The sequence below is a fragment of the Phasianus colchicus genome, chromosome 1, assembly GCF_987193195.1.
Source record: "Phasianus colchicus chromosome 1, bPhaCol1.hap1.1, whole genome shotgun sequence".
NCBI classification, from domain to species: domain Eukaryota; kingdom Metazoa; phylum Chordata; class Aves; order Galliformes; family Phasianidae; genus Phasianus; species Phasianus colchicus.
In genome coordinates this window covers 23,528,405-23,553,425 of record NC_143436.1, presented here as the reverse complement: position 1 = coordinate 23,553,425, position 25,021 = coordinate 23,528,405, and the positions used below count along the sequence as shown (strand labels likewise).

Sequence of the window (25,021 nt, the reverse complement as noted above, 5' to 3'; positions counted from 1 at the left end):
CTATCCTCTGTCTGAGGTTCATGGGAAAAAAAACAGAAGCAGATATTAAAATCCAAAGGGTGCAGCTGTCTTGGAAATCATGAAGCCTTGTTTTCTTTTATTTTAATGTAACATCTAGAGTAGGCATATCCAACCTGCAGGTTGCATACAGTCCTGCCCTGCTCACCCTGCAGCTGCTTCCTGCCCTGTGCCATCACAGCGGTGGCTCTGCTCCACCAAACATAGGCACTGTCTGGGCTGAAACCCAGGATATGGGGAGGGCACAGTGCAGTGCAAAATTTCATCAAAAATCTTTGACAGACATCTTGAGAACTCACAAAGGACTGCAATCACTTCCACTGAAGCAGACCGATCGTTAGTTTCACAAAAATAAGGTCACAATATCCCATTAGTTTTATGTTCTTGTTGCTTTCTTTTTTATGTTTTAATAAAAAATAAATTAAGTTTTGTTGCTTATACACTTTAACTACATTTTAGAGTTTATACTCATCCTAAGACAATTCCTCTTCACTTAATGCAGCCTAGACAAGCCAAAAGGCTGGACACACATGATTTAGAGGATGGTAGAAAAAGAAATCCCTAAAAGCCACTTTGTATGTCATGCTCTCCTAGACAGTACCATAACACAGGAAGGCAGTAATGCAAAAGACCTAACAGGGATGGTCACAACAGCCCTAAACTAAGAGCTCCCACAGAGAGATAGAGATAGAAAGGTCTTCTTTCCTAGGTTTTAAGTGGTTGGGTTTTCTGTGGTGGTAGTTTTGCAAAAAGCAAGAAAAAACAAACAAACAAAACAACAGTTGCCTATTTCCCAGAGCAGCTCAGTTATCACCACAAGCTGATTTATTTAAAAACAAATTAAAAAAAAAAACAACCACTTTGTGTTTCAATAAATGAGAAGGGGGCGTTTTTGTGGTTCGGGTTTTTTGTTTGTTGGGGAGGGAAAGGAAGGTATTGGTATTTTTAGGCAAGAGCAACACGACCTCTTGGTATCACAGCAAGATGGGGAGGAGAGGTGCACAAACCTCTCTCATTTCCACAACACTGGTTCTCTACACATCTAGCTTTCTGTTTTATCATTTACAGAAACACTGCACAATGGATTCCCATCCCACTTGAATTGACTCTTGAGTTTCTAGTACTGCGACTCAGAGAATCTCTATGCCAAAAACAACTTTTCCTCATACAGTAGAACAAAAGAAACATTGGAATACTCAGAACTGTCACCAATTTAATACGATAAGCCAAGAATTATTTTTTGTAAGGGGAAAATGAATGATAGCAATCAAGCTTGTGTCACTGATGGAACAGGACAGTCCAGCTCCGCCTTCAAAACAGGTTTGAGGGGAGGGGGCAAGGCACAATGACATGAAATAAAATGGAACATGCAGAACTATATATTCCAGTGTTCAGAGCAGTAGCCTGAACAGACCAGGGCACACACTCTCCACTCTGTTCTGTTACAGTCTCTATGTGCAACTCTGGGGAAAATTACTTAGTCCTCTCTTGTAGGAAGGGAAACAATGTAGAAAAACAATAATTCACAATAAGGGCTGCAGATATAACTCACCACAAACTTTTCAGATATTGTCAGAAGCTATGCCAGTGAGATGCCCATACCTACCTCTCCTGGAGTTCTTTCATGGCTGGTGTCAAGTAGCTGGCTGTTACCAAGTTCACTTTGTTGTTGATGCATTTCTTGGCAACCAAAGGATGTACTGAATAAGGCAGCAAACTACAAATTGAAAGAGAATTATGCAAATCAAAATCCAACCCAATGACAAAACTGGAAGACTTTAACGCTTTTTCTGGGCCTACAAAAAAGTTAAAGTAAATGGAGAAGTCATCCCTGCCTTGCTCTCACTAGTTCCACACCCATACAAGTAAAATGTTACCCTATCAGAGAAACACTGTTGTATGACTCAGAATAGCATGCAAAATAATATGAAATTAATTCTTCAGACAGTTTTTTTCTGTCATTTTTCTCCTAATAAATAACAAACAACCAAAAAGACCTCTTTTCAAGACCTTCTAAATAGGCAAGCTGAATAAGATTCATAACATCTTGTTGATGCACTACTCAAGAAGGCAGTGGCCAGTTGTAACCATTTACATACTGGAACATAATCCCAGTTCCGATGTGTTGTAATAAGAATATTACTTATATACATTTATTATTGCCACTTACATTCTATCAAAAAGTCTAATACTGATGGCATTCACACAAAGTCCTTTATGCAATTATCATGCTGACTAAGGTCAGTGAAGTAGGAGAAAGGAGCAGCATGACTTCAGGTTGAGCCCACCCTATTTTACCCAGAATTCTGACCTGATCACAAGGTCGTGTTTCTTCACCAAAGAGGACAGCTTTTCCTCATCCTTTATAATATCCATATGAACTGAAGTAACATTGCTGTATTTTTTCGTCAACTGTTCAAGTTGTTCCTTCATCACAGAAGCTGTTTTAAAAATAAAACACCGAGTTACTCAAAGATGAAAACAAGTCCAAAACATACCCGTGTATAACTCTGTTTTATATATGCCACCCTCTCTCCAAACAGAAGCTGCTGCTCAGATGCTTTCTTTTCACTAAAAGTTGAAAATAGGCCTGTAGAAATCAAGTACCTGTAGAGCAGTAAATTTTTTTTTTATCAATTGCCAGAGTCAAGCCATGGCAGCTACAACTCAAGAACAAGAACCTAAAAATACTCTCAGAAATAAAGAGTTGTCTTATAACCAATTAGCACAACTGTGGATATACTTAAAAGTAATTAAAATTTAAGCTGATGCTTTCCACCTACCAGCAGGTCAATACAAATTATTCAAATAAAACTAGAAGTCATCATCCTTCTTTGTTACTGATGAAGTAGGTAGGACATCTCCAAACCAGTACTGGTCCGACTGAATAGGTTAGTGGTACTTTTGGCTGGGCTGTAGTTATGTTTGCCTGGGCTGCAGAGCTGTTTTTTGGTCTTGATTTGATTTTTTCCAACACCACACATGGTAGGATTATTATTTTAGTCTAAATGAGTCACCTTCTCCCATACCAATAGAACCATCTGAAATTCTGGAGGCATCCAGAGTGTTAGTGTTACAATTTTTTTGCTCTTGCTTTGAGTTTCCGCTCATAGAAAAGCTATGTCTAGTTCATCTCAGTTTAATGGGATATTGTATTGGGCTAACTCTGGAGGGAAAACTGCAATGGAAAAATTATGCATCCCAAATTGGCTTTACATTAGTAACAACCTGCTGAAAATGAAACTTTTCAATGAGAGTAACACCTTATCTCGATGCCTAACCCATTTTAAGTCACTACAGAGCACACATTTTCTTCTGGCTTTAAAAATGTTCACTTCTCTAACTCAGCCAAATAGATGCAGAGCTGAAATATTCAAACAGTTCCTAATGGCAGTAGCCATTTCCACAAACATACAGATTATTTCACTAAAAAACAAGAAACTGACTGGAAATCCAGAAGTGGGAAAAGTCCAAAGAAGAAAACTTGCTTTTTATCACGTGGGTTTAAGTGAAAGAGGAAAACCTTCCCTAATTCTAAGGTCTTGAGAGACACATAAGTCTCCAAACAGCTAAGTAACAGACTTAGCAGACAAACACATCACACACCTAGAAAAGCCCACCCTATCTGCCATTCCACACAGCCAGACAAATCTGCATGAAGGAGTATTTCAAAATCATTTCAGTACATTATAACAAAATTCTTATTCATTGCTGAAACCAGCTTAATAGCTTTTAAAAAAAGCATTTCACATCATTCACCATTTCTAACGTTATGAAAACATTAAGCTTTTGCATAAGCAAGATATGACTAAAAGGCTCATATTCAGTCTGCCTAGTTCCAATATCTACCCATGGCTTAGCCCCACAAACTCTCCATGTACTGATACTATCAACAAAGGAAAGAAATCCAGTCTCCACCTCAGTCTGTTCTTTTCCTTTTATCTCACTTGCACTGCCATCAGCACTTACCATTATAAGGAAAGTAAAACCAAAGAAAAATGATCCGGGTTAAAAGCAGCCAGTATTTGCCACATCTGACTTAAAATGAACTGGTTCCCTGCCCTGCCACGCAGCCAGCAAAAGGAAGGCAATGGGAACACAGCCAGGAGAAAGGAGTGGGCAATGAAGGCAGCAGGTGGGACAGAGGCTTACAGAGAATTAAAAGCATCTGTGACCATAAGTTGGGGTCTTATTTCCTTATGTTCTTTCCAAAGTCAAAGAGAAGCAAATATTGTCAGAGAGTAATTCTACCTATTCTGTTAATCAACATGTGCTGAGGAAACAACGCTAAGCAAAGCAGTCTATATATTCAAAACAAAAAAAGAGAATGCTCATTACGTGAAGGTCTTCTAATTAAAGATTTCATTCAAAGCATCAATCACTTGCATTTAAAGAAGTCTAGCCTAACAGTAGGAAACCAAATGCCAAATGTGGCACCTTAAGGTACATTTTACACTTTCTTCATCTACCTGCCTGCTGTCAAATATTAGAAAAGTAATATCTTTGTATCTCTTTCCTTCCAAGCTTTTTTTTTTTTTTTTCCCAGTGGTACTGTAGAAACTGCTGAGGTAAGAGGAATGTGCTATGTTTGTACAGTGCTTGGGAAAACAGATCCTCCAGTTCACCTGGTTTCCCTTACTGCTACTGTATTGTAGGGACTTGATGCAGCCTCCCTGCTGGTAAAGGAAAGGATGCTGCACACTGCTGTAATCCTTTCCTGTTTGCCACTTCAGGAAGTACTACTAACAAGCAAACAGCTTCCTTAGAGTACACCTCTTCTTCCTGGTAAGTCTTTATCCAGAGGTTAAAAGTATTATGGTAACTACTGCAAAGGGTAACAAAAGCAGCATGGCTAGCAACAACACCAATCATGAGCCTAAAGCAGCTTGGAAGGAAAAATATTTATTTCTAATTTCTCTATACTTTACGTATGCAAACAGTAAACCTTTCACAGACATGTATGATGTTCAAATAAACTATATGAACTCAAAATGCTCAGAAAGTTACAAAACCTTTTTCTGTAGTGCATAATAGCAAAGGTTTTATAAGTTCTCACATTCATTCAAACCAGTTGGTTGGACTATATCCATATAACATATAGAAGACAATTTTTAAGTGGAAAACAAGAGAAGTCTTACATACCGATTGTGATGTCGACATCAGAATCTCTAGTGAGATACTCAAGCACAGGGCCAGAAACATAGCCAGAGCCAAGTACTAAAACCCTCTTCTTATTACCCATGCTCAGTGACTGGGCGTACTCCCTAGGAGGTATTAAAGGCAGAATTAAAAACCACACAGAAGAAAGAAATGGTATGTCGTTAGAACTACAGAATAAGCATGTTTTAGTAAGTCTACAAACTAAGAGCTCTATTCAGACCAAGTCATTTTCATGGCTAGCTAACCCAAGACTAATCAATCACTGCCTAGTACAGCTACCATACTTCTACAATTTAACTTCCAATTTCTTTCCTCTGTTACAACCAAAATCAAATCCATCAGTGTCTCCACTGCTTCTCCAGTTGCTACTGGGTGCTCAACAAATTTTTCCAGTCTGTCACACAGGGCTGTCAGAAAGGGATCCCAGTCTTTGCCTTGATTATTTCACAACATAGGTAACTGCTGAAGGACATTAATTTCCACTAGTGAAAGCGTATTTTATTATATTTAAGTTATACTAGGTTCACATTAGTCTATCATGGGAACATACAGAGATGAAAAAAAAACACCTAGGAAAATACCAATTAAGGAATTATGGTTGCAGGTAAGAAAAGGTTTGAAAACTCTCTCTCTATTATTTTCCTAAATAAATTTAAGTAGCTCTTCTATTGACTTACAGAACAAAGTGTGTTCACATTGGATTTTGCATTTCTTTTTGCCAGTCAGAATAGCATAGGTCAGCAATTGCTTAAATATGTATTAAAAAATGGATAAATTATAGTAGAAGAATATATTTTATTTCTTTATATTTATTTCCTTTTACCTCAGCTTTGCATTAAAACTAATGTAAAAATGTTTGTTTAAGGAATTTCATCACTATGCAGTTAAAAGCTATTTAATAAATAACAGTATTTGTTAGTTAAATCAGTTTTGTTTTATTCTTTGAGAAAAGGAAGCTACTTACCATCCTACTGTTTAACATAATTAATAGGGTTATTTCAGGCTTTGTTTTTCTTATTGCATACTCTAAGAACAAATTTCAGTTCATAGTTAGGAACTTCCACGATACAGATTTATTGGAAACTTCAGAAGTCTTTATGGAAGTTCCTCAATTTTCCCTTTATCTACCAGGAGTTTACATAGGCGTACACTGCACTGTGGATTATGCCACAGAGAGCCTGACCTCTAGCTGACCAACTCTGCTTTGAGCTACTGTCCTCAGAAGAGGACTGACCTCATTTCTACTCAATAATGGTTGGCTCAGACCTTTTTGGGAACTCTACGTGGCACCCATAATTCAATTTTTAGTTGTGATTTTTCAGTTTGAAAATGCCCAGAATATTGAAGGATGCTGTTGCAGCCTCTCAGAGCAATTCCAAAATAGCATGACAAAAACAGTGGTATTGCATGGCCTAACACATGGCATGAAGCACACTGGGATATCTAGGGGCACAAGGCATCAAACAACAGTACTGAAAGACTACTCTGAGCAGACAGAGTTAAACCAATACCAAATCCATCAGTCTGAAGCACACTCCAGCCACCTGTGGGCATTTGTAAAGCCTGAATTAACCTCCAAAATTCCTGATGTTCCATTTTGTCTTCCTTTACTTTGTGGCTTTTTTTTTTTTTTTAATAGCTCCTCTCAACCATTAAATTTGAATGGGATATACCAATGTATCATCTGTTTAATCTGTATAAATTATTACTAGAGATTACTGCACATAGTAGAACTTCCTACAAGTTTCATAGATTTTATTTTTTTTTTATTTAAATTATTATTTAATCTATTCACAGAAGGTGTTCCAAGCCCATCATATCCTTTCATATGACTAACCCATGGACTCTCCTTCTTCTACTTCCAATTCTAATAGAACAACCTCTTCCACAACTACACGTTTTCGGGCAAAGGGAGAACAAAGAACTGCCCTCCACTGTTTATTTACAGAAAGTAGGAGTGACATGCAGAGCTTGGAACAACAGTGATGACAAAGGGGAGACTTTCTAAATTAAAGAAATCTAAAGTTTGCAATCAAATTTCTTAGCACACATATTTTAAACATTTCCAGTGTCCAGAATTAGAGACCAATTCTATCAACCGTTATGGGACAGGCATAAACATGAGCTGTCAAACGACCCACAAGGAGTGGAAATAGAATTCCAGAAAAGAACATCTCAGATTATTGCCAGCTCTATGTCAATCTCTGAAAGTAATACTTAAAAAGCCCACACTCTTAATGGGATGTGCCATTACAGCCGTGGGTGATGAATTGGTAGCAGGTACGAAGCAAGTGAAAGTGAAAAGATGGAGAAAAGTTCAGTAAATCAAACTTTTCTTGCCTTCTGATGGCACCCAGAACAGTTCAGCTGATACAGCCTGGCTATTCTATGTTCGTGGACATTCAAAGGTATAAGCAATTAGTCTAAATAGAGCCCTCAGATACTACACTAGACACAACGTAATACTTTGTTAGAGTAATAACAGAAGACACATAATTCCTAAAGGCTCTAATCAAGAGCCTATTTTAGCTAAACATCACACCTTAAGCAGTGAACTCCCCACTTTCATTTGCATTATTTCTTAAGTTTACAAAATAAAGGGAGGGTAGTGTTAGCAGGTTTGGATTTTCTGATAACTGAGTGAGCAACACCACTGAACAACTAAACATCACATGCAACACACAGGTCTACAGAAATATCAAAAATCTACCCAAAGAAAACCCTTGGGAAGTCTCCAGATTCTCAGGGTAGTTCACACAAGACCATGCAAATGATTATGGAGAAAGCCAAAAAAAACAGATCCCTGTGCTGCATAAGGAATAAGAAAATTTGTTACTGAGACAGCCTCTTGAGGTGGTCTAGTATATAGCACAAGATAAAAATAAATGTAATAAACCACAGAATTTGGCAGGCATACAGATTATTGCTTCAGGTGAAAAAACCACTTTTATATAATTCATCATGCACAATAACATTGTATAATGTTAAATTTGTTAATTTAGTGACAGGGAGGAAGGGGAATGAAAGAGATATCCAATCTATTTATACTTCTGTTAGCTAATCCCTTCAATGCTACTTCTTTCATGCTACCACTGGCAGATAACTATTGAAACAGGGTCAGGATGAAGCAGCAGCTAAAGCTGTAGCTACAGGAGTATAATGAAAAGGCAAAGAGTCTCACAGAGGCTCCTGGACACATCCACCCACTGAACAATGCTAAACATCACAGCACTTGAGCTATACTTGAGGAAACTAGATTCAAGCTATACTAGACAGCTTTTTCAGCCATTCCTTTCAAAGAACTGCACGTCAAACCCATTTAAAAATGGCAAAGAAAAAAACACAATGAGTGCAATATAGCAGCAGTCCACCAAAACACAAGATAAAAAAAATGTGAAAGGGGAAAGAGAATGCAGATGAGCTTATTTACAATCCTGAACCAAACTTTAAGGAGCTATACAATACCTGCTCTCCCTCAATTTCTGGATATATTCATACTTAGCTGTCAGGGAGCCATTGGATGCGATCACTGCCTAGAAATAAATGAAACAAAGTTTGAGGAGTTTTTGTATCTGTGTTTTAAAGAAGAGGGAGACAAGCAGTCAGCCAAACTGCAAAACTTACATCTCGAACAACAGATGAGTAATTCTGGTTTTCAAGAGGTTCTGAGCCTTCTGATAACAACTGTGAAGATAAGTTTTTGCAAATCAGATTGTTTTATTTCCCATAGTATTTTTTTTTTCAGAGTAAAATATCAGTATTTTAAGCAACATTTAAATGCATGCAACAATGTCAGTATCTTCTAAATCTAAAATTGCCCCAGCCATAATCAGTGTCTTTTGACTTTCATGAAAATCAAACAGTGGTATTACTGTGATTGTTGAGTGCTCAAAAAAACCCTCAGTTGTCAAAACCTACTGCAGCAGGGTCCATAAAAAATAATCTATCTTCCAGAGACCATTTCCTGCCTACAGAAAGTATTATCTGCACATCCCTAGATATCCATGTTCTTAATTTTTTGTTCACATGTTGATTTTTGAAAGTACTTCCTCAAGACTTAGAAAGCTTGTTTTTAAAACAAAGTCTGTTGTGTTCTACAGCAGATTTCTTTTGAACATATACAGGAGACCAGAAAAGCAACAAACCAGCAGGCCAAAGTCCAAATTTTTACCTTCTTGTTGCATACATAAGATCTTACCATCTCTTCAATATATGGGAAAAGCATGTCACCAAAGTATTCTGTTGCTTCTATAGGAAGCTGTGCTGGCAGATTATCAATGGAACACATCAGAATACCAGAGCCTTCAACACTGAAAGAGAGAATACAGCTCCTCTAAACAACTTCTCTTTCATACTTGTCCTCATACTCTTTCTTAATTATTTTCAGTGATGATTTTCAATACGTTGTTTCACTGTACAAAGTACAAAGGAATGCAAATGAACTGAAGGCTATCTCACCTGTCATGAATAATATGCTGATCAGCATCATACATACAAAACGGACTGTCAATTGTTGTACACTCCGTCATAAATTCTATAGATCCTCCAGTGTCTGCTGAAATGTCACATATTGCCAAAAGTCTAAAGGGATCAAACAAAAGAAAAGCATCCAAATTACAAACAAATATGTGTGGAGAAGATCATAATTAAACAAGGAAAAAAAAAAAAAAAAAGATAACTATCAATGTTGCATTAATTTTAAACAAATTACTCAAACAACGACCTCCAAGAAACATAAATGAAACCTGAAGCCACTGTAGTCACAAAATTTCCATTTGTATCAATAGGATCCAAATTGCAACCATAACTTTTCAAAAACCAGAAAAATCCACTCATCTGTCATTTTTTCTCTGTGATGTGATGCAAACACGTCCTGCTCATCATCCACCTACCATTTCCCCCACGCTGGCACTGGGCAATCCTGTGCTACAACAACTTCATCACCAGAAGAGGAAATGGAACGGGATGGCTACCTCCTCTCAGCACACATCTGGCACTGGTGGTACATTCATGAGCCTCTGCCTCCACTTAAGGTTAACTCTTAAACTCTTTATTTGTTCAGTGTCAGAAAGAAACATGTCAACAGTGGGCAAACAGACAAAAGCCTGCTCCCTTACCAGTATACATAGCTATATGCTTACAAAAATCATGGTACTGAAGAACAGTTACAACTGAAATGAGATGTCTTACTTGTGTGGTAACTCAGGACAGCCCTCAGGTGCACCAGCAGCAGATTTAACTGGCACCAGTAGCTTCTGAGCATCTTGTCGACTTAATAAGCGAGGAGTATGTTGTTCCCAGTATATGCCATTAATTAAACAAGTTGTGTAAGGTGCAATCTGCAAAGAAAGTTACAGAAGACTGATGTTCTCATATAAGTAACAGAAGAACCTGAAGCTTCCTGGTCTGGAGTATTAAATCAAAAGATACACAATGGAGTAGTAACTACCAACTTTATATGAAAAACCTTTTATAAAAGACCAGAAGGGATGCTCACATCAGTGTTAAAGCGAGAAGTATAAAGTTCTGGATGTTTATCGTAGTCTGCTGGATCATACAGTCCATCACGCTTCCTTACAAGATGATGGTGACGACTTAACACTGTCCCATAGACTTTTCTGAGGTCTGAAGCAAAAAAAAAACCATAATAATAACAACAATAATTAGCTGATATACTTGGACAAAATAGGTTTGAATGTATTTAATCACATTTATTGTCACAGCCTACCTCCAGATCGAGAAACTTCCTTTAACTCATGTGGTTCCACAAACTCACACGGCAGGGCATTGAACATCTCTTGGGCACCCTGTGAAGTAGAAGTGGAATTCAGAATGAGGAAAGAATATAGAGACAGTGTAACACTGCTCACTGGGTCTAAGAAAAGAGATACAAAAATGACAAAGATCTGGCACAGGCAGTGATTTTTCCTTTTATCTGGAGCCTTGTTAAATGATCTTTGTTGCCAAAATCAGGGGTGAGTCTTTTTCCCCAAATCCTAGATAACAAATCCAAAGTCCAGCACTTGTAAGCCAAGTCAGTGTTATCGAAACAGATATAAAAACTTAACAAGTATTAGAATAGGTATTTCTCTCACCATAATTTAATGGACTGACTCAACACCCTGTGTGAGCCCAGAGGGAAGAGTGAGAGACAAAAGTCATGCAGGTGCAAAAAAGGTGAAAGGAGGAGTAAGGTTTAACCTATTATTCATGGCACAAAGTTAGCCTAATTAGTTGTGTCAAGCATGATCTCATGCTAAAGACCTTAGTTTAGGGTACCTAAAAATCTTTGACACATTAAAACAAGCATGCCCAACTGTGGCCCAAGGGCTACATGTGGCCTGGCAAGGCTTTCAGTGTAGTCCACACGCCATCATGGCAGCAGTGGGCCATGCACCCATCACTCAGCAATGACCAATCATCAGTGTGCTACTAACCCTATCTGAGCTGAAACCAGAACAAGAGGGAACAGTGCAGTGCTAACTCAGGTAATGGCAAATAATTTTATGAATTTTGATACACTGGCTAAGCACCATCCTGTGAATAGCAAAAAACATGTAGCCATCCTTGTCCTTGTGATAAAGGAATCTGAGAACAAGTTTGAAGATTATAACCAAGATTACAAGGATTGATAATTCTCAGTCAGCATAAATACATGACCTGCAAATTTTCAAACGCAATGTACAGAGTTGCAGTCAGACATTAAATTCAAAAATCTGATCATGTCTCTCTACCAGACCTTCCCAAGTCCTATCTCAACAGTGAGAAATACCTCTCATTTCACAGTCACTCCTTACTCACATCATCGCTTTTTGGCAGTAAGTATATTTGTGAACAACAGTGTTCAATGATGAAGCAAAGGAAAAATGAAATTTCATCAGAAATTGCTAATGACACCTCATGAGCTCACTGAGAAAGGAAACAATTGCAATTGAATCAGCCCGATGTAGTACTTTCACAAAAACAGGGTCACATATCTCACTGTTTTTGTGGTTTCGTTGCTTTCCCTTTTTATGTTGTAATAAAAAATATTAAAATGTTTTGTTACTTATGTACATTAACTATATTATATATTTTATAAATCTACATTATATATAGGTATATTGATATTAATTATTATATATTAATATATATTTATGTTATACTTTGGAGGGCAGCTCCAGAAGTAATGCCTTCTGTTTTATTATGTTGGCCCAGTCAGAGGTGCATGTTGGTAGTATGGTAGCAGTGGCTGAACCTTCCCACCAACAGCCCATTACATGCTGTTGCTGTGTGACAGATGGCAGCAAAGGGATAGTCCAAGAAATGACATCTGGCATGGAAGTTCATATGGAGAAAAGGTGTGTCACTGAATTGCTCCACGCAGAAAAAATGCCACCCACTGACATTCACTGATGCTTGCTGAACACTGATGGAGACCAACCAGTGGATGTGAGCACACTGAGGTGGTAGGTGATGAGTTTCAGCAGTGGTGACAGTGACAGTGGGTCATCTCCACTGGTACAGGTTGTAACGGACATGACATGCAGGCTCTTGTTCATCACTGATGAAAAAGCACAGCTAATGGCGGTGACTATGCTGAAAAACTGTGTTTTGTAGCAGAGAATATTCTCTATCAAACAGTGTTACTGTATTCATTTGTATATGCTGTAGTTTCCAAAGAAATATATAGGATGCATTATTTTTGGAGTGACCTACATATATGTGGCCCAAGACAATCCCTCTTCACTGAATGTGGTCTGGGCAAGCCAAAAGGTTGGATGCCCATGCATTAAAACCTGAAGTCCAAGCAAGCAAAATAAACCCATCTTAACACGTTTATCTTGACACATCAAATGCCAAGAAGTAATGTAATGTTTCAGCTTGAATTCTTACCTTAGACACATTACCAGTGCCTGTAAACACAAATGTCAAAGGCCCAACTGACTTTGGCATCAGTCCCAGTGAAATTTCATATCCAGCGTCACGTACTGCCTGCACAGCCTGACTGCTATTCCTGTAGTTATGTGCCATCCCAATGTGCTGAAATCAAAAACGCAGAGACATCATTCCTTATTCAAATACTGATGCTTAAGCATCATTTTTCTAAAGAAGATAACATATATATTCTTACCATAAAGGGAGTGTGATGTCCCAGGGCTAAAAATCGTAATCCCAATCCATGCAAAATGTTGATCATTCCTATTGTGTTAATTACGAATAAGCACAGTTAGAAGCTGCAGAGAATGACTGAAGTCTAAAATCATCCCAAATACTTTTGCCTGTGATTTAATAGTTTCCTTATAAAGAAAATGTACATAACACCGGGGAAGAAGAAATTCAATAGCAGGCCATGACCTTGGCCTAGATTATGCATTCCAGCACGGTTTAATACTTGGACATCCTTCTGTGGCGTGCATACAAATCACTAGATTCCAAAAAGATGTAACACAGAGTTTCCTGAAGAAACAATTGCAGGTCAGCAGAAAGGAATGAGAACCACGCCTCACAAAAATCAATGTAGATGGGTAACAGAGTGATAAACAGAAGTTGTTCAAAACCATCGAACTGTCAGCTGCGATAACTTTCAAAAGTCTGTGCAGTTGACATCGATATGTTGGCTGCCTCAGGTTAGCTAAATAGATGAATGGGACTTCAATATACGCAGCAGATTTGTCAGGAATCCATGGGACTATTTGACTTGTAGTCTCATCAAGAGGAGGCAGCACGAAACAGAAAGGAAAAAAGGTCTTAAAAGCAGCATAACAGTTACAATGCATTCCAAAGCCCCAACTTTCAGGAAACATACAGAACAAAAATATTACAGGAAGTTACTGTTTCAAGCCTGCCTTTACTTTGTGCACTATACCTGCTACACCAGCCCACTTTCCAAAGGCCACAACTCGCATTCCTTTATGATCAACCATTTTTTCATAGTCAAACAGTCGAACTTCCTGAAAACACATTGCAAATTGAGTGTTAAAATTTTCAGTGAATGCTGAGTCAGTGGCACATTGCATTCCTAGAAATTACCTTTTCGTACACCTTTGACACCTTTCCTGATACAGGCTGATGGGAATATGAATTCACATTGTAAAGAATCTCTGCGTTTCATGTTCACTCTTGGCACAGAGCACCGCAATGGGCCACTCCAGCTGCTGCAGATCACATCCCCAGCCAAGTAGTTGCTCTTTTCTCTGCCCAAATTGGCTGACTTCCTCAGTAAGGATCTATAACGCCCACAGATCTTTGTGCTCACACAGCATGAACATTTCTCAAGTACACTATGGTCACAACTTGTCTGCCATATGCACACAAACACAGTAGCAGTTCAAGTTGTAGATCCTGAGTGAGAAATACTCAGCTCCAAGAAGGGATCCTGAGAATGGGCCTCATGAGCTATCTACAAATACGCATGTTGAAAGCGACTGTATGAGGCAGCAAGCCTTCTACCAGACTTCAGAATCAAGCTCAGTTTGAGCCCACTGCTAACAGCCACTAGTCCTTGTTATGCCAGCATTTACCTGTTTCAGAATCTCATCCAAAAGGGGCATGTTTGCCTCTTGAGCTTTAATGGTATGCGAGAAGAAGGCATAGTTCTTTTTAGGGATTAACTTGCCCTCTGGAGGTCTCTTCACACCCACTATCAGAGAAGCCTCAGAAATATCTTCCTGAATAATACTGCCTGCTTTGATGTAGTCCTACACACAGACAAAAAAAATCAATTATTTTTTCTGGTTGTTCATTTTTTTTTAACATATATTTATATCTCAGCACAAAAGCAACTTCAGAGCACAAACAGAAAATTCTACAAAGTAGAAGCAAGTTACTGCACATGATACAATCAGAAACCTCGTTATCAAAAGAAGTATCAGATTGAATTTCCATGTTAATATCCTATTACATGAGGCCAAAACATACAAAATATTTCATCTTAAATCTACAGACTACAAAGAAAGTACTTTACTATGTTCAATTATCTTACGGTTTTGCAGTAACAAACAGCCCTTTGCAATGTTTTGAAATACTTGGAAGTAAGTTTAGAGAGATCTGATAAAAAAGCCTGGTGACATAATTTTATAGCATATAAGGCTAAGCCCATGCTGAAAGAATGCTTTTCCCATATGAAAAATGTATTTTTGCCCTTTCTTATCTCAAAAATCTATTAAAATTGCAGCTTACTTGTGTCTCATGTGATCGTGCTTTGGTGAAAACCAGCATCGTGCTTTAATTAAAAGGCAATATAAGTGCAAGTTATCACTACTTCCCTATTTATGTTTCAATTTTCATCTGTTGACTCAGATACCATAGGCCAAAATATTTTCAGTCCTGAAGCTCACAGTGTCAAAGGAAAGAAAACTCTGTCCCCCAAGAGCACCCAGCACCTCATCAGTGCACTTTTTCTCTACACTGGGACACAGCAACTTCACATACAGCAACATAACAAGTAATACATTTCCTTGTGTACAACCTTTGAATATTATTTCTCCTGCACTATGCTTAATAACCAAGCCACGATTTTGCTCACCTGACTCAGAACAGGACCTCACCTTTTCATGGATGGCTCTCCGGTTCGATGGCTGAACCAGCACTTTGTAACCCATCTGTGTCAGCTCCTTGACGTGCTTGGGTGCCAGCGGAGCTCTGCGTTCCCATGCACTGACATCTTCCCTCCTGATAGCCAGCACGGGCTTGTGGTGGTGCCGGCACCCAGCAGGGCGGAATGCACACCTATTGCCTGTGTGACTAAAGGCTCGCAGCATGGTGAGGCCTGATGATGATGCAGAGACAAAGCAGTAAAATAGTACATACAGACAGATCTTTCAAACAGAACAAAAGTTCTGGTCTCCTTTAATATCTGCTGTAAAACACAAATCAGGTAGCTTCTATTCTAGCTACACACTTGTTTCATAGGACAGGAATTTAATCTTGCATTCCTAGATAACGCCAAGCCAGCAAGTACTTTTATGCATCTCCGGCTGGTGAGGTGGCCTTATAGAAAAAAGTTGTACCACTGCAAAGGACAACTTTTAGCATGCCCAGCATAACTCCTTAACTCCTTCTGCTCGTAAAAAAATGCCAGAAACTTAAAAACACCAATACATCTGCCAGCATAAATGTGCAAACACCAGCTGCTTGTCAAAGCTTGCACCAACAATGGTAAGCAACACGGAAAGAAAGCAGAACACAGCAGGCGACCAGGTGGTTGGAAGAGAAAGCCCAGTATGTATAAGCAATGTTCATTATGTTTACTCAGCTAATTCTGGCACAAGCTGGAAGATAACGAAGATAAGGAAGTGGCAGTAACCATTTGCTCAGCAGTGTACATGTGGCTGGGAGAAGCAGACTTTCTTCCTAACAAAAGTGTATGCAAAGTGGAAAAACTTCATTATGAGAGATCCATGGCAGATTATTATCCTTTTATTTCCACTCTTTTTCATTCCCATATGCTGCCGTTCAGCTCTGCCGTGAATGGCAAGTGTTCTGCATGCCAGCACCGGGAAGCCAGAGGATTCGGGTGTTTGTGTGGTAGAAAGACAAGGATCTCAAAGACAGTAGCTTTAAAGACGCGAATTTCACTTCCAGAGCAGTTTTAAGTGATGGAACTAAATACACAAAGCTCAGCTATCCCACTCACTTGGAAAATCCCGTTTGTCCTCCTGCCCCAACCCTGTAAAATCTCTATCCCTAAGCCTCTGGAGTCTCCACGTCGGCTGAGCAGAAGCAAGGGGAAGCGGGGCAGGAAGCAGGCGCTGCCGAGAGCTGCGGCAGGCCGAGGCTGTGAGCAGGGAACCGCTCAGCACACCGCTGCGGGGCGGTAACGAGGCTCAACGGTACGGCGTGCTGTCACGCGAGTTCGGGCTGCACCCAGATTAAAGCAGCACGGAGAGAAGACAGAGCAAGGCGGAAAAGAAAAAGAACGATATGTATACGAACAGAAAACCAGAGGAAGAAATAAAAAGCGACACGCGGCAGCCAGGCGCGCGATGACGACCCACGTTCCCAGCCGGGCGGTGACGCCGCCACGGGCGCTTCCTCCCGCAGCGCGCCGACACAACGCGCCGCGCACCTGCCGCCGTGCCGAGGAGCCCCGCGGGACGACGGACGGGCAGCGGGCCGCGCTCACGCCGCGGGGACCTACCTCGCAGCCGCGGGCGGCCCGGCTCGGCTCGGCTCGGCTCCCTCCTGCCGACGCCCGTGCGGCAGCCAACCGCCGGCCGCCCTCCGGCTACACCCTCCGCCGGCCGCCAACCGGCAGCGCCCGCGGCTCGGCGTCACGGCGCCCGCCGGCAACGCCTCCCCGACGCCCCCCGGTTCCTGGAAAGCGCGGCGGGGGGGAGCGGCGCGGCGCGGCGCGGCGCGGCGCGGCTCGGCCCGGCCCGGTCTGCGGGAGTCGTGGCTGCCGCGAGCCGCTATGGGTCGCGTCGCAACTCCGGCACGATCGAAGTTCCCGCGCCGTGCGGTTTTGCGTCTGCGGCGGGACCTCAGCCGTGCGCTGAAGGTCGCGGCTGCGGGTCGGGAGCGCTGCGGCCTGTGGGGAGCGAAAGCAAAAGCAGAGCCCAGGCCGGGCAGGAGGAGCCTTCCGCTGAGGGACGGGAGGGCTGCGGACCGCAACTGGGCGGCTCTCCGGGCACAGGAGCAGCTGCTGCCGTCGGTCTGCGCTCGCACGAAGAAAACGTGGAAGGCCCCCTTCGTCCCCAGGGGAAAGTCAGCGACTGCCCCCTCCTCTCACGGCATTTCGCTGCTAAATCAAAAGCCAGCGTGCAGCAGATGAGGATGAAAGGAGATAACGACTTTCGCAGACCGGGCAGTGAACGTGAGGGAATGGGACCTGCAAAGGATCAGCAGAGATTTTGAGAACTGAAGGCCTCATCAGAATGAACAGAATCAGTGGGTTATAGTGTGTGAGCACAAAGTCTTTCTCACCGCTCTCTTACTCTTCCCTGTCCCTGACCTCAAGGTACAGAACCTTCTACCATGCCCCTCATCTTCATGCAAGATCATAGAACCACAAGGTTGGAAACGACCTATAAGATCATCTAGTCCAACCATCTGCACACTACCACTGTTACCACAAGCTACTAAACCATATCTTGCAGCTCTTCTTCCCTTTTTGTTGCTGGAGAACAACATGACCTCCTCCTGCTAACTCCCGGACCTTTCTTTAGTCCATCTCTCTGAGCTGTGAGGCCAGCAAAAGCTCCTGTGTATCCTGCTGTCTGTGGGACAGCACCCATGGCAGTGGGCAGGGGCTGGGTGCCTCAGTGCAAAGAAGTGGCAGAGGAGAGCTGGCTAGAAGGGCTGGAAAGGCAGTGTACTGGGGAATCTCCTGCCATGATAAGGGCAGTAGCTGCTCTTGTATACCAACCAAACAGAAACTGAAAATGCTATAGTAAAACCAACAGTAAGTGACTTTCAAGATCAGAAAACAGGTTTACAAGATACAGTTTGTAAGTGTGTCATGGAACACAAACTGCCTCACATTTTTTGGGGTCAGTGGAGGAATCCATCCTTCTCATCTAGAAAGATCAGCTTGGGTGAGAAGCCAAGGCTCCTACACATGATGCTATTAAACCATGTTCCTCAGTTTCATATGGATATCGAGAATGCAAATGGATTTGGAATAGGTTTGTCAGTCAGTAAGAGAAAAGAGTCTCATTTTCCCAAGAAACAGTGAGATACAATGAGCTTTTTTCTATTTGAAGAGGTTTTATTATTACTTTCTAAGCTTTCGAATTTTTTGGATAGTCTGTCTTTGAGTAAAATGTTAGAGGCTTTCTACAGTAGTTTTTATGGGTTGAGTGTCTAACTATTTCTCATTTCTCTTCTAAGTTTCACAGATAGGAATCTCAGCTCAAAGAAAGATTAAATCCACAACATGCTCTGTCTTGCACTGGAGTTCCCCAGGCTTGAGCTAGGAGCTCAACCTTGTGCTGTGTGGAAATGCATGAAGAAAGGTATGTACAAAAACCAAGCAGGAGCCATCCTGGCTGCTTAGCCAGACTGCACTAGAACCTAACAAGTCCATAAGGGTGCTGTCTGCTTTCACTAAGAGCTGTCAGTTGGGAACTCTGGGAATACCAGAGGTCTGCCTTTCCAAAGGAAATGACACACAATTAGTCCCCTTGTTCCCCATATCCTTGTCTGGCCAACAGCCACACTCATAGAGAACTCTTCTGTGGAGCCGACAGCTAATCTGAAGTACTCTGCGTATTCAAAATACTGACTTTGAAGAACACACCTGTAGTGCAAGCACTAGAAAATTGACGGTTATAGGGTGGGCCTCTTTCAGGATTTTGCATTTGTGAAAGTAGCTACTTAGATATCTGAGTCACTACTGAGAGTAATGGTAATGAAACTCGTATTACAGGTCTTCACTGTCCTTTATGGATGGACTATTATATGATCTCGAGATACCCATTAGACTGGCTCCTGTAGATAAGGAAGGTTGATTGCTAATTTGAGAATGTGGCTTGGATATTAGCAGCTCTGAAGCTCCAGTGAGGTCAGCAGGAACAACACATAGAAACAAAAAACATTTTTAAAAAAGTGGCTAAAACCATTTTTTTTAATACTAAAGCATTTAATTTTCAAAATATTTGTCTGACTTTTTTTTTTTTTTTTTTTTGAGATTCCTTCATATGCATATAAAAGAGAGTTTATTTTTAGCTAAAAATCTATGTAAGCCTCTTCATTTGGGTCGAAGCATTCTTTTTAGAATTTGAAATTGTTGGGTTTCCTACACTTCGATTTTCTGATCCTTTTCAGATCTGTGTTCTAAGGAAACAAAGTTCCAGGCTGGGACAACATAGTCAATAAGACAAAGACCCAGCCATCTGTGGTCATCTGGGTGACTTGGACTATAGCACAAGTAAGGACTTGAATGAGATCTTCTGCCAAAATTACTCTGGGAGAGATGAATTCTGCTACAGATTTCCTATCACTCTGAATGAATATTTTATTGCCACCTGACTTTAAAGCAGGTATTTAGCCTCTTCCTTTATCTAAAATTGGCCAGGTGAACTGTACTTCAGAAGTGCCTAATGTGCTCCATAAAGGAAAAGGCAACCCAGGTGACCAGCATGGACTGACACTATGATGCTGTAAAGATAGGTGAGATGAATCCCACCGCTGTATGGTGTTCCAAACAAGGAAGGCAGAATTGCTTAAAACGAATGAAACAAATCTGGAATTCAGGTTTTATGAAACAAGTCAGTGTGTAACAGGCACTGCTTTCTGTAATAAATACCTCCTGTTTCGTTTTGACCGCAACTCCATCTGTCTGACAATCCCTAATTATCAGGTCTGACTCTTACCCAGCTGGAACGCTTTTTTCTCAGCACTGTGGGGGGAGTGCTGACTTCCATTACGGTAACAATGAACTCCCAGAACACCTATAGAGAGGTGGACTTCAGAGATATTATTCTTAGAGTGTCATGGATAAATCTTGAATCCATTGAAGTCAATGAAAAACTCAAACCAACTTCTGCTGGGCTAGGATTTCTCCCTGGGTCTCAAATAAACGGGAATTGGCATCCTGAAGAGATTTTTGCAGACTGTGTATCTATCTGTCAAACCCTGTTTCCCATTTAATTCTGATTTTAGACTGCAGAGATATAGAAGTTCCAAGAAGCTTTCAGGCTTTCAGTCAGAATGAAGCTATTGAAAAACATGACCTTTTCTTCAAAAGCCACTACCTGCAGTGGCTGTTGACTGCCACTGTGAATACTGACCTCACAGCAAAGTACTAGACATCACTGAACAGCACAGGGTGTTGTGTTCTTTACAATCACATAGAAAATATATTTAAATTCCTATTGCCTCAGAGGGGAAATTGCCATCTCTCAAGGCTTACAGCACCCCTGAAGAAAGACCTTCTACTTTTAGTAACTCCTGAGGTCATAACCGGTCGCATCTGTAGCCACTAGAATTCACAGTAGTGTCACATGTGTCCACATTCACCATAAAAGTTAATACTTTTGCATGTGCAATGTATACTCAGACTGCTGCTTCAAATAGAGATGCCCTTTTAAGTCATTCTCTTGATTCCTAAGACCTCACATAAATCTTTTTAGATTGATGGGCAAATAAACCTAACATAAAAAAATGACAGCCTGCAATTTCAGATTAGCGAACTGGATGCTAGAAGACAGGTATTTGGTTTGCTTCAAGAAACTGCAGCCACTCAGCTAAAACAATTCTGTCAGAAATATACTGCTGTAAGAATTTTCATTCAGTCTGTTAATTAGACTTACCAATGCTCACATTAGCAGGACTTTCAAGTCAATAACAGTCCTCCACTAAGTATGGATCCGTAGTGTGAATAAATGCAAAATCTGGGCCTTCTTTTGAAACAATCAGAGTTTAGTGCATAAAGAGGCCATTAAGGCCATTATGCTGTAGCTGTGTTAAAAGCACAACCTTGCTTCTGAAGCTCCTGTAGCAAATAATGGCTGTACCAGTCTTATCTCCTCCAGGAGCAGTTGGCCTCTGTTGGAAAGTGCTAACCTCCAGAAAAAAAGGCTGCAACAAAAAGCAATACCCTTTTCTATTTATTTAGCACTTTCTGTTTTTGTAACACTGTCTTTATCAGTTTGGCAGCATGAGAATGTGTATTGTTCCCTTCTCAAAACCAGGAAAACTGACGCAAAAATTATGTTTTGGCTCCTGATTCACATTCAGATCAACGTCAAAACAGAAGTTCAGGATTTGTTGGCCTTTTTTTTTTTTCCAAACCTTAATTCTTTCTGGATCTTTTAAATCAGATATGATACAAAAACGCTTTCAGCATACCCATGAAAATGCTGAGAAGTATGTAACATATACTGACAGGTTCTAGGCTGGTACAGCCAACTCTATAGCCATGTGGTAAAACAGAACTGAACTGGCTAGGGAAAAAACAATAACAACAACAAATAGAAAAGAGAAAAAAGAATCTAGTTTCTTAATGAAGTTACTTTTCATATTTGCATCAGGGAGCACCCTAAACAACTGAGGGTGTGTGCAAGGACAGAGGTGGGAGGCAAAGAAGATATCTGCATAAGTCACTACTGCTAATAAGAAGATGAGAATTCATTTTAAGACTGTTGCCTCATTATCCCAGGGTTCAGCTACACTATTAAGTACCTGTTGGAGCAAGTCCTGAAGCAAAGGGTGGAACTAAAATTGTACCCAAAAATAACAACCAGCTATCCCTAATCTAACTCTCCAACACGTTCCTGCATGCGATCATGGTGACAGTACACCCAAGGGACAGTCTGCTCTCAAATATCCTGTGATTTCTGCATGTCACAATAAGGCAATGTTTGGAAAAGATTAGCTGAAACTTTTGTTTGAAGGAGCATCTACTTTGACTCAGTTTGTGTGCAAACTGAAACACAGAAATTAATCTCTAAATCTAGTTTTAGGTTATGTGCAGTGGCTCAGCTGTAACCTGGCTATGGTTAGATAGCAAATTCTCACATCACAAGAAACTAAGGGTAAAAGTCAGGACATGATCTAGTGAGTTTTTTGCATTCCTAAGTTCTATGGTGCATTGAAAAAAAAAAGCCTAAGAAGGATGTAAAGGATGAGGAGGCATAACATGAGTTATTGTGTTCCCCTTTTTTCCTGAGTCCTGAAAGAAAAATACCAGGATGTAGATGTTTGCCTGTGTACACATGTAAATAATACAATTCCAGTTGTCAACCTGTGCTTAGTGGAGCTAATAGTGACCTCAGTTATATAAGCTAAACGTGCAAATCACTTTATACAATATGGCCATGTATAATAAATGGGTGTCACTGATTATGTTTTATCACAAGAGACCACCAAAATGTAAGTTTGTGTCATGTATGAACAATGAGGTTTACTGTAGCTAGGCTGTATGCTATCTGAAAGCAGAGTTCAGGATCCAGTTATCACCAGATTTTCCTGTATTTTGATCAAAATTCTTCTTCAAGATCAAAAGCACTTTAAATTCAAAAAACATATTATCAATTACATGTAATTAAGAGTACCTTCAGGTCCTAAAGTGAAGAGGGCACTCCTTTCGCTCCTCCCCTCACATTTTTGAAGTGCAGCTTTCCTGTAACATGAGAATCACATTTTGGCCTACAAACAAAATTTGTTTATGGTTGTCCATGGCTGTTTAAAGTGAAAATTGATTATCTAAATGTAACATGTGGTTTATTCTTGCAAAGGTCAGTAGCGAGCATAGATTGGTTACAAAGATTCATATCTAATTAAACATGTTTTCTCAGGTTTTACTAACTTCTGTGCTGGCAGATGCTCACATCTCCATCAGGGAGGCCAAACCTCTGATGACGATTCTCTTCTTCTGGTCAAAATGTCATCTCTAGCATCTGCTACCTGACCCTAACTGCAGAAGAAGTAAATATCAAGTTTATGTCGTTTTGATCCTCAGCTCTAGCATTGCGAAGGAGGAGTGAGAAAACAGACCTGCTATGTGGAATGTAAGCATGGTAATTGCAATTTCACAGCAAATAGTTCTATTATTAGTGCTTCTTTAAGGAGTGACAGATCTGTCTTGGGAATTTCTTCTTTGCTGTCTTTGTTTCCTCTAAGGTCTGTATAGTCCAGCAGAATCAATCTACTAAAAAGATCTGATAGACCTAAAAATGATGAAATATCATCCTCATTTGTATCTCTCCCTCCTGTTTATGAAAAGAGCCAAACGAGTAAAGGAAGTGCAGGGAGTTTTAGTCCCTCTGTCATGGGCAGATCAGGATCATAATGCATTTACTGGAATCACCTTCATGCTAAAACTACAGAGGACAAATCTCCACACTAACAGCATTATATTGCACCCACTCATTTGCTACAAGCAGTAAGAAATTAAATGTGCAATAAAATTTTGTTCAAATTTAAATGTTTTCAACTTCTATGATGTTAATTGTTTGAAAAAATATTTTTGATAACAGCACTGTTTTAGTTTCACAGATTTCTCCCCTTTCCTTGTAAGCATCAATCCCTCACAATACTGAACATAAGCTCTACACACAGAAAAATTATGAATAACTTAACAAAGCCTAAGTTTATTAGAAACCACATCTACTTTCATTTGAAAGTGGGTTTCTCAGCCTCATCTGTAAAAGGGTAGTGACAGAAAGACAATAAAATGAGTAAATTCTAAACTGCTCAAATTTAAATTTGTTGAATCCATCCTACCTAGTCTGTCTTCTCGTGCAAGTCTGCAACAGAGCGTTACAGTTTAACCTAGCAGAGGAGGGGAGTTCCCTTTTCCTTTACTTAAACAGCTCCTTATCTCAGCCCATGACCCTTTTTTTCATCATATTTCCCCCCCGTACTTTTCAGGAGGGCGAGTGAGAGAACAGCATAATGGAGTCGGGCTTGACCCCCCTTTGGCATGGTCAAGAATCACATACTCAGATTAGCAGCATGAAGGTCCACCAAAGTATCACCAGATTAACTAGGGTACTCTCTCCATTCTTCCCCCATCACACAATTAGGAAAGTATTTTTTGTTTTGTTCTTTCATTTATGTTTTGTACTTTGGTCTCTCAATTCTCATTTTTTGGTTTGTCCCCATCTTTCAGCTTCATTCACTGGAATAGGAGATTTTTCTAACTCATGCAAGATGCTTTTCTCCAGAATGGGATTTTGTTTAGAGAAAACTCTCAGAGGTAAGGCCAGCTACCATGTTCCATGAGGTTATTATTATAGCTGCTTTCCACATCTTCCTCCTCTGACACCCCTGGCTAGTGTGTCCCCTTTTTACACCTTCTCACCAACAAACTTTGATCTTTGTTCTGATCTGGTGATTCATTCATCTCAGTACAGCACAACAATCATTTTAATCTTTTTTTATATTTTTAAGTTTCTTTTTTTTTTTTTTTTGAGTT

General features: G+C 40.3%; 2 protein-coding genes and 1 long non-coding RNA gene across 4 annotated transcripts in view; 2 read left to right on the top strand and 1 right to left on the bottom strand.

Annotated features, from left to right (window-relative positions):
• The window catches only part of AASS (aminoadipate-semialdehyde synthase), a 27,776-nt gene extending 10,356 nt beyond the window's left edge, over positions 1 to 17,420 (bottom strand). The window contains exons 1-16 of one of the 2 annotated variants that reach the window (XM_031615203.2): positions 17,300 to 17,420; positions 15,708 to 15,928; positions 14,682 to 14,858; positions 14,027 to 14,111; positions 13,292 to 13,359; positions 13,054 to 13,200; positions 10,907 to 10,985; positions 10,676 to 10,803; positions 10,369 to 10,517; positions 9,637 to 9,759; positions 9,377 to 9,488; positions 8,803 to 8,862; positions 8,644 to 8,711; positions 5,161 to 5,282; positions 2,330 to 2,459; positions 1,625 to 1,735 (exon numbers count right to left, since the gene is read on the bottom strand). In XM_031615203.2, the coding sequence (XP_031471063.2) occupies positions 1,625 to 1,735; positions 2,330 to 2,459; positions 5,161 to 5,282; positions 8,644 to 8,711; positions 8,803 to 8,862; positions 9,377 to 9,488; positions 9,637 to 9,759; positions 10,369 to 10,517; positions 10,676 to 10,803; positions 10,907 to 10,985; positions 13,054 to 13,200; positions 13,292 to 13,359; positions 14,027 to 14,111; positions 14,682 to 14,858; positions 15,708 to 15,920 (1,772 nt within the window). In that variant the 5' untranslated portion in view covers positions 15,921 to 15,928; positions 17,300 to 17,420. Of the gene's footprint in view, positions 1 to 1,624; positions 1,736 to 2,329; positions 2,460 to 5,160; positions 5,283 to 8,643; positions 8,712 to 8,802; positions 8,863 to 9,376; positions 9,489 to 9,636; positions 9,760 to 10,368; positions 10,518 to 10,675; positions 10,804 to 10,906; positions 10,986 to 13,053; positions 13,201 to 13,291; positions 13,360 to 14,026; positions 14,112 to 14,681; positions 14,859 to 15,707; positions 15,929 to 17,227 lie in introns of both variants that reach the window. The other variant, XM_090137006.1, reaches the window with a different exon arrangement.
• Positions 5,248 to 8,634, top strand: LOC149919453 (uncharacterized). The gene is made up of 3 exons (XR_016465016.1): positions 5,248 to 5,331; positions 5,691 to 5,782; positions 6,976 to 8,634. It is a non-coding gene; the product is annotated as an uncharacterized LOC149919453 (long non-coding RNA).
• On the top strand, positions 16,315 to 25,021 carry LOC149919452 (uncharacterized). Its single transcript, XM_090134389.1, has 5 exons — positions 16,315 to 16,380; positions 17,203 to 18,118; positions 18,991 to 19,115; positions 23,400 to 23,612; positions 24,716 to 25,021. The coding sequence occupies exons 1-2, from the start codon at positions 16,315 to 16,317 to the stop codon at positions 18,013 to 18,015; spliced, it is 879 nt and encodes a 292-aa protein (XP_089990515.1). The 3' UTR covers positions 18,016 to 18,118; positions 18,991 to 19,115; positions 23,400 to 23,612; positions 24,716 to 25,021.

Bases quoted from the DNA above. Each gene is read 5' to 3' on its own strand.
- LOC149919452 (XM_090134389.1), top strand. From the start codon at position 16,315: ATGGTAAGCAACACGGAAAGAAAGCAGAACACAGCAGGCGACCAGGTG. The intron at 16,381-17,202 runs GTATGTATAAGC...TTCCTCCCGCAG, and splicing joins TGGTTGGAAGAGAAAGCCCA to CGCGCCGACACAACGCGCCG.